General features: G+C 42.9%; 1 protein-coding gene across 1 annotated transcript in view; it reads right to left on the bottom strand.

Moving 5' to 3' along the window:
* The window catches only part of PHYHIPL (phytanoyl-CoA 2-hydroxylase interacting protein like), a 54,980-nt gene extending 41,857 nt beyond the window's left edge, over positions 1-13,123 (bottom strand). Inside the window, exons 1-2 of the mRNA XM_038411781.2 lie at positions 13,058-13,123; positions 12,228-12,494 (exon numbers count right to left, since the gene is read on the bottom strand). Of these exons, the coding sequence (XP_038267709.1) occupies positions 12,228-12,336 (109 nt within the window). The 5' untranslated portion in view covers positions 12,337-12,494; positions 13,058-13,123. The remainder of the gene's footprint in view (positions 1-12,227; positions 12,495-13,057) is intronic.
* Positions 13,124-14,109: the final 986 nt, after the last annotated feature.

Genomic DNA, 14,109 nt, shown 5'->3' with positions numbered 1-14,109 from the left:
TTTTCTTGTAGGTCATGTTTTCTGTGCTATTAATTTTTGTGCTCACCTTTGGACTCCACAATACTCCAGATGAGGCCTTATTAGTGCAGAATAGAGTGGAGGAACAACTTTTCATGTCTTACTTACTACTCTCCTGCTAGTACATCCAAGAATGATGTTCGCTTTCTTTTTTTGCAGCAGCAGTATTACATAGTTGACTCGTATTACTCCTGAGGGAATTCTGTGCCAAAAAAATTAAAAATCTGCACACAATATTTTAAAATTTGGCAAAATTCTGAACATTTTATTTGTCAATAAATAAACGTGGAAGGTCCAGCATGGCAGTGGGGAGACCACTGGCTACATGTAGGTGGCATATCACCCTGCAGCTCCCACCCCCTGGGACAGGGACTCGGCAGAGAGGCTGCACCAGACCCTGACACAGTGCAAGAGCTGGGCCTGCCCCAGAAACACCTTAGAGCCCTGCCCCTCTGCATCAAGCACAACAGGTGGGCAGGCAGGCTCAGCCCGACAGGATCCAAGTGTGGAGGGGCTTAGGGTGTGGGGATCCACGTGTGGGTAATCTGGGTGTGAGTGGCTCAGTGGGGGATCCAGGTGTGGGGGGATTTGGATGCACAGGGACTTGTTGGGGGGTTCTGAATGCAGAGGCAATGGGACTCTGCAGGGCGGTCCAGATGAAGGTGGTTGGGGCTCGTGGGGGGCAGCAGTGTGAGGGGGCTCAGCAGGGGTCTAGATGCTGGGGAAGAGGGGATTAGTGGGGTGGAGGGTGCAGTTGGTTGGAGCTTAATGGGGTGGGAGTCCAGGTGCGGGGGCTCGTTGGGCTGGTCCAGGTGGGGGGGTGGGATTCATTGGGAGGGGGTTCGAGTGCGGGGGAAGTCTGGATGTAGGGAGGAGGGGCTCAGCAGGGTGGGGGTGCATGGGGTAAGGCTCAGCGGGGTTTGGATGCATGGGAGTTGGATGGATGGGGGATCAGCTTCCCGTACAGTGACCCCCTCCTCTGCAGCTGAGGAGCAATGAGGGCAGGAAGCGGGGGCGAGGGAGGGAGTGGGAGATGCAGAGCTTCCTGCATCCAGGGGAGGTTTCTAGGGGGAAACGATGAGTCCATGCTACTGGGGTGGGGCGTGTGACTACTCTTGTAGTTTCCACTTGCCTCCCTGTCATTTTCTGAGGGGAAGCAGAGAAATCTGCGGGGGACATGAATTCTGCATACACACAGTGGAACAGAATTTCCCCAGGAGTATCGTATTTAGTTTGTGATCCACTGCAACCCCCAGATCCTTTTCTGAAGTAAAGCTTCCTCGGGAGTAATCAGGAGTAATAGCATTGTAACTCTTCATTTAGACCAGAGTATGGGATTAGAATCTGGCCCTTAATTTTCTACTGCTTGTAAAATTAACTTTAAAAAATTACATTATAGACAATCATTCATTTACACATCATTTGTGTTTAATTTATTCATCACTAACATTATGGTATTTGTCCATACACAGAGATTTTTGTCATTTCATACCTGTAAGCCATGTATTCTTTCATTTTACTTCATGTTAACATTACTACAAACTAACACTAGTTTGCACAACTTTACCAGCCAAGTAGCAAACCCTGCCCCTTGTCTGCACTACGGGGGGGAGGGGTGTGAGGGGGGGAGGAATGGTGTTTTTAACTTGAGTTAAAACCCTAGTGAAGACATGGTAGTTGTCACTTGCACATGAGTTAGCAGGTTGAGTTAAAACCTGTGCTTCCCCGTAGACTTAAATTAACCTGCTAACTCCTGAGTAAACTCCAACTTCCTTGTCCTCACTAGGATTTTAACCTGAGTTAAGAACATACCCTTTTTTCTGCAGTGAAGACAATACCAGAGTGAGAGATGGGACTTGTCACTTGGATACAGCAAAGGCGAGGTGGATGGAGGAAGAGCTGGTGGAACCCAACCTATGAGGACCTGTTAGCTGGTCTCCTGGGAAAGGGTGGTGCACCATGTGGGCAAGCTACTGCCACACACAGGATTCACTGGCACTTTGTAGCCTGCATGGAGAACATTTCTTCACTTCAATACACCCATAATTCCATGCCCCAGCCTGTGTACCCAGACTTGTTCCATGGAATAGGATTTGGCCCTGAGCAATGATTTACATTGGCTTGGAAATCAATGTACTGATTAATTGTAATTTGCTTCCAAAACATTTGTATAAAATGAAGACTATACCTTCTTTACACCAACGCTAAACTTCATTTTTTCTTAATGGTTAAACATCTCTGTCAATCTAACTGTAACATAAAGGACACAGTTTAAAAAAAAATAGATGTACCTCAGTTTAATGTTTTGCATAAAGAGCTTCCTTTTAGAACTCCCATCAACTCAAACTGAACTAACCCTCACAACTCATATCATGCTGACCACCAAAAAGCCATCAGATAGTAACAACTTTCTCTCATTAACAATTTAGGCCACCAGTTCAAATCCATCCAACAGAGAAAAGCTGCATAACCCATTACAAATTCACTGAGTAATCTAGTTCCCCTTGGATAAATATGTTCCTTTAAAATTATTAATATTCAGATCCACAGTGCATGTTTTTAATTTGTGTTCTTTCAAACCATCCTAGATAATATTTTCCAGTTCACATTTCATATTATGCAAACAACAGACACTACAATACGCTGGAAAAATAGAATGACCTCAAAGGATTTAGGTTCTCTGTATTGGTCTAACACTTTCATCTCAACCAGAACACAATGACATTGGGACTGAGAGCCTCAGTAGAAAGACTGAGGTCTTTGTTTACTTTACCTACTGTATCTCCCTGATCCAGCGAACAATCCTGAAATAAGCTGAACACAGAATATACAAAAAAAGAAAGTATTCTGATTCTCTTCCGTCCTGCACCTTGTGTAATCTATTTACATCAAATCTGAATGGCAGCATTTTACTTTGTACAGATGTAAATGGCTGCACAAGATGCAGAGAAACGTATAATTAGGCCCCTGTATTCTGGAAAGTATTCTACGTCTACATGCTTGCAAACCAAACATTAAAAACTCCATATATTCCCTAAACAGAACGATAGAGTGAAGTAAAAAGACATATATAACACATCCAGTAGATGATCAGATGGTGTCCATACAGTAGGGTGACAAGATAGCAAGTATGAAAAACTGGGACAGGGTGGAGGGGAATAGGCACCTATAGAAGAAAAAAACCCTGCATATCGTGGCTGTCCCTATAAAATTGGGACATCTGGTCACCGTACCATACAGCCATATTGTTCTAAGAGACTAACAAACTTAGGAAAGAGAAAAGAAAGACCCCTAAGGAAGTGAAAAGAAAGATGAAGCAAATGAAATTTATCTAGTGTTTCAGATGTCTCCACCTACTGGTGGAACACAGAATAGCCTTAAAGTATGGATATGTTTTCAAAGAGTATATAACAGCATAAGGTTCTTTTTGTAAAGTCCTGTTTCTAAAAACATGACCCTGTCTGAAAGATAAGAATTTTGAATAATAACTAGAATCTTCTTACTAAAATTTAATATCGTATCAGAAGTGTCCTATGCCAGGAAACTATATCCTTTCTTCAAAGTAATGGACTTTGTGAATGGATAGGTTTTTCAATCTCTAATTGCCATGATCCAATGTCCTTCTAAAATGACACTGCAAATTTAAAAGCCAAAAACCATATCAAAAACATTAAAAATCTGAAATCTACTTTTATATCCTGGTGAGTTTTATTTTAAACCACTGAAATAAACTCCATCCTAAATGCATGCATGTTGAATATTATTTACTTTATGTTTGCAGATTCAGTTTAATAGTATTCAAGTATAATCTGCTTTCACACTATTTTCTGAATTTTATGCTGAAGTTGGTACAAACTCGTGCATAATTTCACTCTGTAGAAGATACGGTAATCAGGTTAAGAAAGGACCAAAAACACAGCATGCAACACTCCATTGATGCATTTATTCTTTTAGCTGGCCCGCAATGAAATCTTTAACCCATGTTTTATATTGCCGATTTTGTTGTCCATATGTCTACAGGTAAGAGTACACATAAAAACGAAATGTTAAAAAACAAACAAACAAAAAATCCTTCAGAAATATATCTTCAGTCAGAAAACAAGCCTGAACAAAATTCTACTGAACAACAACTTGAAAGGAATGAGTGGGAAAGGCAATATTAGAAATATACTTGAATAAAGCAGAAGCAAAAAAGAGTACACACTACAAAATCAAATCTATAGGAAAAGGTGGCTGCATTAGGGCCCTGATCATGCACACTTATAGATGTACATAAATTTACTCATGCAAGAAGGCTCATTGAAATCAATGGGGCTGCTCAGGTGAGTAAAGTTATGCAATGCATATTTGCATGATTGGGGCCTGCAACTTTCACAAATTTAGTGGGGTCCATTAGAGTGCAGAACCTAGTAGTTTCTCAAACCAGGGTTCCCCTCCCAGAGGTACCATTTTCGTCAGTCTGAGCAAGCATAAGAGAAGCAAATTCCAGATGTCAATCAATACCAAACACTAGGTGAGAGAATGCAGTTCTGGTAATACTTGCACCTATAAAACCACAGAAAAATGAAGTAAAAAAGTAAGACCAAACTAGCTACATGGTTTCACTTTTTAATCACTAGCTAAAAGTGTCAAGGTTCAGAGAAGCCTTCAGTAGTTTATAAAAACAATGTAGCCAACAGTTGTTTTTAAAAACATCCATGCAAAACAGCTTATGCACTGAAGCATAAACAAAACAAGAACACTTTGTGATAACAATAAAATAAAATTGATTAATGATTCAGCCACAAGCACCACAATGAAAATTGATTCACTTGCAAACTCTACAATGAATTTTAACCAAGTCTAACATGTTAAAAGAAAGAGTTTCAAGGTCAAATAAAAGGTGTGACAATGCATAACAATATATAGTACAAATACCTCAAACACTGACATTGGGAAAGCTTTTTCTTTTGCTCCAATATAATTAGTTTATCCATTCTTTTCATTGCAACAGTAAAGTATTATATGTAGTATATCATATTGACAATGATGGCACAATTAATTTTAATATGTTCCTAAATATTAAGAAAAATAAGTCTGTGCATTATATGCTCAGAGCATATTTCAAACAGGAACATGAAAAGTAAATCTATGGTTGATTCTGGTCTCTTCAGCCAGAATTAAATGTGGGTTTCTAGGTCACACAAAACACAGAAGGCCATGTATGCTGGCAGCACAATGGGCCTACCCACTGTACCTTGTAGACTGACAGAAAATAATCGAGCTGTAAGGAGTTTTGGAGAACATATCTCCCACTCACAAAGGGTCAGATCCTCAGTCCTGATTAAGTCCTCTTCACACCATTCCAGTAGCACAGAGAGGACCTAAAGCTGACTTAATCAGACAGCTGAGGAGTCTCCCAGCACAGCAAGTGCTTGGTTGATACTGGCTACGCTACTTCACATCACCCATTTCCTACCCCTCTTCCATATGCAGCATTCTGGTGTATGTTGGGGCACAGCAAGAGTGCCCAGCGACCCTTCCAGCCTGTGGTTCTAACATTTGCTGAGGGTAACCTTTGCTTAGTAGCTTTGCCTTGCCCTTTCCCACATCGCACCTGCACCAAACCTGAGCACAGTGCAGCTGAGATCCAACCCTAAATATCCTTCTCCTGTGGCTGGTCCCCTTCCCTACATTGATGCCCTGGTATCACTCCCCGAGCTGTCCCTGGCACAAGGGGATAGGAACAGGGTATTATACCTGTCATACAAACTGTATCCCAACATACTGTACAGAGATCACTCATAATAAGGAGGAAGAGAAATTAAGAGGAACAGGCAAATGAGAAGAGAAATCTTTCCAGATTTGAAAAAAAGATCAGATGGAAAATTAATGAGGTAGAGAAACCCCCAAAGGCCATGAGATTGTCTCAAGCGATTGAGTGGAGAGAGGAAACCAATAGTATTATGAACAAAGAGAGAAGGGAGAGGACCAATGGAAAGTCCAGCTCAGCGAGATAGGTTAGAGCAAGTCTACGGAAAGAATTAAAAACAATGTATTACTTGAACTAGATCCTAAAATGAATGGGGAGGTACTGGAGAGGACTGAAGACAAAGTGATGTAGCCATACTTCTTTGCACATGTTACATGGTAGGTAACAGCATTTTCTGCACACTCTGGAGTCTACAGATCTGGATTTTCAGAAGCTAATAAGAATACAGTCAAAGTGAGAGGCAATAAGAACATGATTGAAGATTCACCAGTGGTGGAATCAAAAAAGTGTTGGCATGCACATTTAGATACATGTAAGGACAGATTCTGATCTAAATTATACTGGTGTTAACCAAGAATAACTCCAGTGAAGTCATTTAAGTTAGCCTAGAATATGATCTGTATGAGGTGGAAGAAGAAAGAGCACAGAATAAATAATTTTGTCAAGTTCATGTGCAAAGGAGGCAAGCTTGAGGTCCAGATCAAGAAGGAAGAGAGAGGCGATGAAGATGTGTTTGAAGATGCTTCTCTTGCCCAAGAAAAGTACTTCTGCCTTTTCAACATTTTTAATGTAAAGAGCTAAAAGAAATCACAAGTTTAAGTGATCAAAAAGGGCAGAGAGGCTGAACAGGGAGGAGGTGATAACAGATGCAATTACTATAATCAAAGTTTCAGAGTAGCAGCCGTGTTAGTCTGTATTCGCAAAAAGAAAAGGAGTACTTGTGGCATCTTAGAGACTAACAAATTTATTAGAACATAAGCTTTCGTGAGCTACAGCTCACTTCATCGGATGCATTTCAAATCAAAGTACAAGAGATAAGTTTAAAGGTAGAGATAAGATGACCAAGCACTAGGAGACAGATAGAAAAGAGGAGAGAGGCGTATCTGTCTTTTGTTTAAAAGATCAAAACAAAACAAAACAAAACATCTAGTGACCATCCAAGATCCCTGTTATAGGATGGTTTGAGATTTAGTCCTCAGACACAGAAGGCAGTAGGTGCCTCTCCCAAAAATGATTCATTGTGAAACCATGTCTCATGACATCTTACTCAGCAGAAATACATATACATGGACTGAAAATTGGCTGAGACAGTAAACAAAGGATAAGGATAAATGGCAAAGTGTCAAATGGGGTCAGATGTCTAGTGGGGTACCATGAAACTTGTGGCTAGTTCCAGTCTTAATTAACATTTTACTTAATGATCTGGAAGAGAGGGCACATTAGTGAGATTAATAGATAATATTAAATTAGGAGGCGTTGCAAATACTTAGGAAGTTTAGAAACGTGGGCAGAAAATGACAAAACATATTCCATTAGGAAAGAAGCAGAATAATACATCTGGGAAAAAATAATCTGAAACAAACATACTCAGTGGAAGGGAGAAATATGGAAAGCAGTAGAAAGTCCGAAATATAAATAGCGAACAGAAATTGGACAAAAGTTTGCAGACTAACTGGGAAAAAAGATAATGCAGTTTTGAGCTGCGAACCTAAAGATATATTACAGAGTTGGGAAGTGATACACCCTCTCACTGCAGCTGGGACAGACCGTCCTGTCCCGCTGTCTGGAGTGGCTCACAACCACGAGTCCCTATCTCAGGGCAGACGGTCAAAAACAGGGCAGACAACCCAAACTGGTCGCATGAATAATTAGATTTCACCAACCCAGTAACAAATGTGAACTCCTGGATCACTATACCAGCCTTACCATGGAGTCACAGACAGTGCCTTGGGCACTCCAGTCTATCTTGCAACTCAGGCAAGCTGGACTTTGTGGTAAGTGGTCACTTTCACCAAAAATCACAAAATATTCAGGTTGCTTCCAGTCCAAAGAGACCAGTCACTTACACCAAAGACAACACTGTAGCCAATCCTGAAATAAACTATCTAAAGATTTATAAACTAGGAAAAAGAAATGAGAGTAATTTACAGGTTAAAGCAAGTAAACATATACACACAAATGAGCTACCATCTATGATTCCTAAAGAGTACAGAGATGTAGTAATCTGTCCATTCAAAATGTCTGTCAGGGTAGACCCAGGTTGACCCTAGGGATCCCTGCTTTAGTTTAGTGTTTCTGGCCCTATGAGAGTTCAAACAGCAAGGAGATGATCATTTTTCCTTGTGAGGCATTTTTATATCTTCTTCCCCCAGACATCAAGCTGACAGAAACCGTTCCCACGGAGATCCCTTCTTCATAGAAGTGGGATGGAGAGGAATGCGCTTAAGTCTTTTATCCTTGACCTTGCACATCAAGCTGACAGAAACCGTTCCCACGGAGATCCCTTCTTCATGGAAGTGGGATGAGGAGGAATGCGCTTAAGTCTTTTATCCTTGACCTTGCACAATGGCTCATTTGCGTTTACTGGACAGGACATCTTATTACAGACCATCATCTGCATTACACAAGGCTTTTTCCCTGTTTGACGAGTTATGTAGTCACAGAGTTTACAATGCAGATGATAGGTATCACAGTATAACATGGGGTATAATTGAGTGAGAATACATACGGTATCCCACAAACAGTTTATAAAACACTAAACTCATTCTAATCAACTTACTATCTAGTATTTATTTTAGTAATGCTCACACAGGTAAGCAAGACTGGTTTCTAGCTATGCATCTGTAAGTGTTCAGTGAAGCTGGGCATGAACTGGCATCTAGTCCCAGCTTGGGCAGAGACTGACACTAGCTCTGTTCAAGTTACCATGCCAAAAATAGTGGCATGGATATTGCAGAATAGGCAGCAGCATGGACAAGCTGCCCAAGCACAAGCCCACCTGAGCAGAGTTAGCATGTCTGTCTACCTGGGCTGTGAGGCACACTCCCAGCTGCACTGCAGACATACCCCATGTGGCTTGCTGTGTTTATACATGGAATATTTCATTCAGTTCAGGCACCTCTTTAAAGACAAACTGGAAGCAGTTCAGAGACGAGTAAAAGAAACAAGCAGGGGAGTGAAGGGATTAATTAATGAGGAAAGATTAAAAGAGCTAATTACGTATAGTTTGGCTACAAGACAGCTAATGTGGTTAATAACCAATTACAGGCAGTCCTCGACTTTACAATGTTCGAGTTATGATGAACAGCACTTACGACATGTCTACGTAGACACCCTGATTAGACTTATGACTATAGGTTTTGAATTTACAATGCTCGGTCCCGCAATGGAGATTGCGGTTCTGAGTTATGATGCAATTGTAAGGAACCAATTGTGTCGTAAGTCTGAGGACTGCCTGTACACATATCTAAAGCGTGTAAACAGCATTGAGGGAGGGAAACAAACAAGGAGGGAAAGGAGAGGAATATTATGGTAAAAATGATGAAACTGAATAAAGAAGAGGACATGTTGTACAACTATTGAGAAAAAAAACTTCCTTACACTAAGGTCTTGTCTACAAATCCCCAGCCAAAGGCATTAGAGGGGTGCAATTGCAAAAGCGCTCTAATGCGTTATGCTCTAGCTGACCCATGTAGAACCTGCTGGCACATGCATAGTTCTATTTTTCATAGGTTTTTTTCCACACTTTTTTTTTTTTTTTTAAAAAGAGTGCCTGCTCTTTTAGCTTTATACATTTTGCATACAAAAAGACATTTTTAAAGGATTCAAAGTCATGTTTAGTTGTAAGACACTGGCTGACAAAACCCTCATTGACTTCAATGGGGGCACATTTCGCCATGAGCACCAAAAGCCTTACAAGAAGGTGTAATAAAATAAATCAAATAATATTTATACACACAAATGCACAGGTTAAATATAATTACCAATTTAAATGCGTAAATATGTTCTTGCACTCTCAACTACACAATTCAGCGTCCCCAGGCTCATCTACTTGTTTTTGTGTTCACATGAAAGCATAAATTTTTGGTTTTTAAGTCCCACCTGTCGGAAATATTGAAGTATGTTCAAGTACAATTCTGTGCCCAATTAGGCACACAAATGCAGACTTTACATGGGCAATGCAGGTGCATCTTTTTAAAATTTAGATCTGTACTGCGTGAAGCAATGACGCAATCTCGTATTGGGGCTTAATATGCATGGGGATTAGCTTGTAAAACCAGATCTACAGAAGCGAAAGTTGTTGTTTTCCAGTGATGACAGTTTAAACAGGAAATTCTTGATAAAAAAAAAAAAAAGAAAGAAAAATTAAATTATTTGGATCTGCTAATCTGCATGAGACTCTTCCATAAAAATCGAGCACTGCTTAATTACAGTATGCTAAATCAATTAGAAGACTGCAGCAATTAACATAGCAGACTTTATCAGCCTAGCTTGGGGCAGGCAAAAATTAAAGATTACGTAATTTGTTTATTTCCAATATAGGGAATCACACATAAGGGTATTTTGCCAAACAACAGCAATCTATTCCTTCAGATTTAGGGGACATTGTAACTGTAGAGTTAATTTTGTCACAATATGCTGCTCCATCTATCAACATACAACAAAAGCTTTATTTTATCTGTGATCCACTCACATATATATACAATTAAGTTTCCCTAACCAGTGATTTTGGTATAAATGTAGCGACAGAAGCACACATTCTATCTTGAATTTAAAATATGTAAACAAAAAGAATTTCTTATGTTGCCATAAAAGTAACTGAAAGCTCTACTGAAATACCTTCTCAGTTTCTTTAATAACATTTTAAAAAATCAAGACTTTACGGATCCTCAACTTTAAGACAATCAAGTCTGGTTAAATCAAAAGTACTGAAACATTTAACAATAACATGCTTTTAACAGAACATTAAGAAAATCTGAATGATTATTTCCATAATCAATTGATACCTACAGTAATTTTGCTGCAAAAATATATCTATGTAGAGAAAAAGTTAAATTAATCCAAGCAGTATAACTTCTGAGCATAATAACCGAAATGTTCAGTGAAGTCACTAAATAAGCCAAATTCAGTTCTCTTCTTTAACCACTTAAACTGAAAAATACTATCAAATTATGTTAAAATTATTTATGCTTTTTTATGTCAAAGCGAGGAGACAAGAATAATTCAGTTAACTGAACACAAGACTAAATTTTGTTCTGCAAGATATTACTCTCAGGTCATTTTTCTAAACACAAGTTTCTCTGTTGTTTTAGTATCATGTCACTCTTGGAAGTTAGACATAACTGAACATAATTAATATTAACCTCACTTATAATTGCTAGTCTTCAGTATTTGTGCATCAGTCTGTAAACTGTTCCTTCCTGGCTTCTCATTACAACCTTATAATTGTTTGGGCTACTTCAACTCAGCTAATCCTTAAAATTGCTTCTGCACTGTAAAACAAAACTTCATTTGTTTAACAGTCCAGCTATGCCATTTAGCACAACTACCTACATTGTACACCAATTTTGTTCCTACTTAGCTTGCACATCTGTTTTCTCCAATTCTATTGAGCATTAGACTTAGAACTATGTGTACAGAACAAAGGTTTTAATATTAACGCACAAAATGTATAGCACCAGTCATGCATTATACCAGACGTACCAGGCCAATTCAGTGCAGATGCTTGGCAATTTTTGAAACACTGCCCAGAATCATGAAGGTTGTATCTGTCTATGGTGCTGAAATATGTAAACCCCTCCTTCCTTCCCAATTTCGCGTTACCACTCCAAACCCCATTTTGAGAAACAGATCGTTATTGCATTCTCTGGGATATTCTTCAAAAACAAACAAACAAAAAAAAGGAACTGGCAACAAGTTTCTGCATTAGGCAACGAGAGCTAGAAGACGCCTATGCCTATGTTCAGTACAAGAACTACCCAATGATACAAAACGGTACAAAGGAGTTTGAGCCTCAGCCTCGATCATGGCTAACGAAAATCATTACAATCAATATCCAGCATCTAGACTCCGACTCTCGCTGCAAACCTACCCCTAGCTCTTTAATGTCTCTCTTGGAATAAAACCCACAACGTATATTCATGTTAAGGGGGAAGACTGGGAAGCAGGCGAGCCGACAGCCCCACAGGTAAATGTACTGAATCGTAAGGGAAGATTTCGAAGAGGGATGGTTTCCCCCCAATAAGGTGCAACCTTCTCCTTTTCTTTTGTTCTCCAACGGCAGGAGGATGTGTTTGTGGGTGGGGTGTGGGGGGGGGGTCCTTACACCTACAAATACATAGGTGGGGGGTAACAAAGGACCATACGCCACGGGGATTAATTTGTATTAGCTTCCATCGGGCAGCGGGCAGCAGCATTTGGCGTCTGCGAGGATTAGCCCAGTGGAGCCCGGACTTACCGTCCCTATCGCAGAGCTGAATCGCCTCCAGGCTGAGATTCTTAATCACATCCTCGCAGGGGCTGGTGGGGCTGCTCATGCTGCTGCGACCCAGGCGTGGAACCTCCATTGTCCCCTTCTCCTCCTCCTCCCTCGGCTTCTGCGGGCGGCCGCACGGTGGGCAGCGGCTCCGGCTCCCGGCGGAGAGGGGCGGACGAGCTGGCGCGGTGGGTGCGGAGCTGCGCGCTGTAGGGGGTGGAGGCCGAGCAGGAGCGAGCGGATTTGTCACTGCAGCGGAGCGGGGAGGGGGCAGCAGAGAGACGCGGACTCATCACACCCCAGGCTCTGCATTTAAAGGGGCCGCCGCGCGGGGCTGCTGAGTCAAAGCCACAGCAGGACAAACACCTCGGCGGGCGGCGCCGTTCCCCGGGCGCCGCCGCCCCGCGGGGGGAGGGGTCCTGCAGCCTGTCCCCCCCCTCCCCCCCCCCGGGCCCCAGGGCAGTGAGCAGCGGCTTCAGGCCGCGCTCACCCCGGAGCGCTGGGAGGGGAGGCTGCAGCCCGGGACCCCGCGGGGAGGGGGGAGACCCGAGTCCCCGCGGCTGCCACTCCGGGCGCCATCTCCTCCGGAGCTCACAGACCGGCCCTGGCAGTGCACAGCTCCCCGCCTGCCAGGACCTGGCTCCCAGGGGAGGAAATCCACTCCCCCATCCGCATCCCTCCCTTCCCCTCTGCACCGCTCCCCAGCTCACCCCATCTCCTCCCTTCCCCCCACACCGCTCGGCCCTCCCCAGCGCCCCCCTCCTTCCTCTCCACTCACCCCAACCCCTCACACCGACAGGCCCCCGCCTCACCTTCAAGCGCGCGCTGCCAGCCCCAAGCATTCCCCTCTACACACCATGCGAGCGCCTCTCCCTCACGTGGCCAGGCCCCTGCCACACGTGGGTGGCGCGTCCCAGCCCGAGAGGGAAGCAAGGCAGAAATCCTAGCAAGGGCCGGGCCGGGCCGGGCCAGGCAGCAAAACAGCCTCCCTGGGACATTGAAGCGCCACCCAGCCTGAGCTAGGCCAGCCGGGGCGTGACCTGCTCCCAGGATTCCTGCTGCGCCCCTGCAATCTTCAGGCCTTTTGCTCCTGCTCTGGGCTCTGCGGCCTGCACGTGGCTCTGTGTGCTGAGGGAGGGAGGTCTGGCCCCTCACAGCCTACGAGGAGTACAGGGAGGGGCAGGAACAAAATAAGCCCAAAGAATGCTGTGAACAGCCCCCATGGTAATCACGGTTGGGGTAGGAGTTAAATACCCTTGCAGCGCTTGGATTCACTTTTATCTCCAGTTTGACTGAGACTCTTAAAACTGCAGCCCATGTGTACAATAGAGAGAGACCTCAGGTCCCTTTCATGTGATGCTGCAGAGGGTACTGGGGATTAAAAGGACAGCTGCGGTGTTAGGGTATGGTATCTCCACAAGCTGTATCTCCAACTCAAACGGGAGGGTGGGTGCAAGTTCCTCCATTTTAAGTCAGCTAAGTGCAGTCCATGTAGCTGCTAGCCTCACTAGACAAAGTTTAGGTAGCACTACCTGGACATAGGAAACTTCATTCTGGTTTTGGTGTGTATTTTTTGGCTCTCTTCCACACAGTGTGGTTTCTTATTTTAGGGTTACTCTCACACATCTATTTGTATTGATTTTCCATTTCTGAACAAATATGTTACTAACACCCCCCCCAAAATTACACATAATTACAGTGAACTGTAGAAGCACTATATCAGTGGTGGGCCACTGGGAGCTGTAGGCAGCCATGCAAATGTAAACAAATGGTCTGGCATCCCGCCAGTGGCTTACCCTGACTGGCCACTAGCAGCCTGTCAGTTGCCCACTACTGCACTATACACATTCAGGCCTGGTCTACA

This window comes from Dermochelys coriacea, chromosome 7 (assembly GCF_009764565.3).
Source record: "Dermochelys coriacea isolate rDerCor1 chromosome 7, rDerCor1.pri.v4, whole genome shotgun sequence".
NCBI lineage: Eukaryota > Metazoa > Chordata > Testudines > Dermochelyidae > Dermochelys > Dermochelys coriacea.
This window is presented reverse-complemented; position numbering and strand designations above follow the sequence as displayed.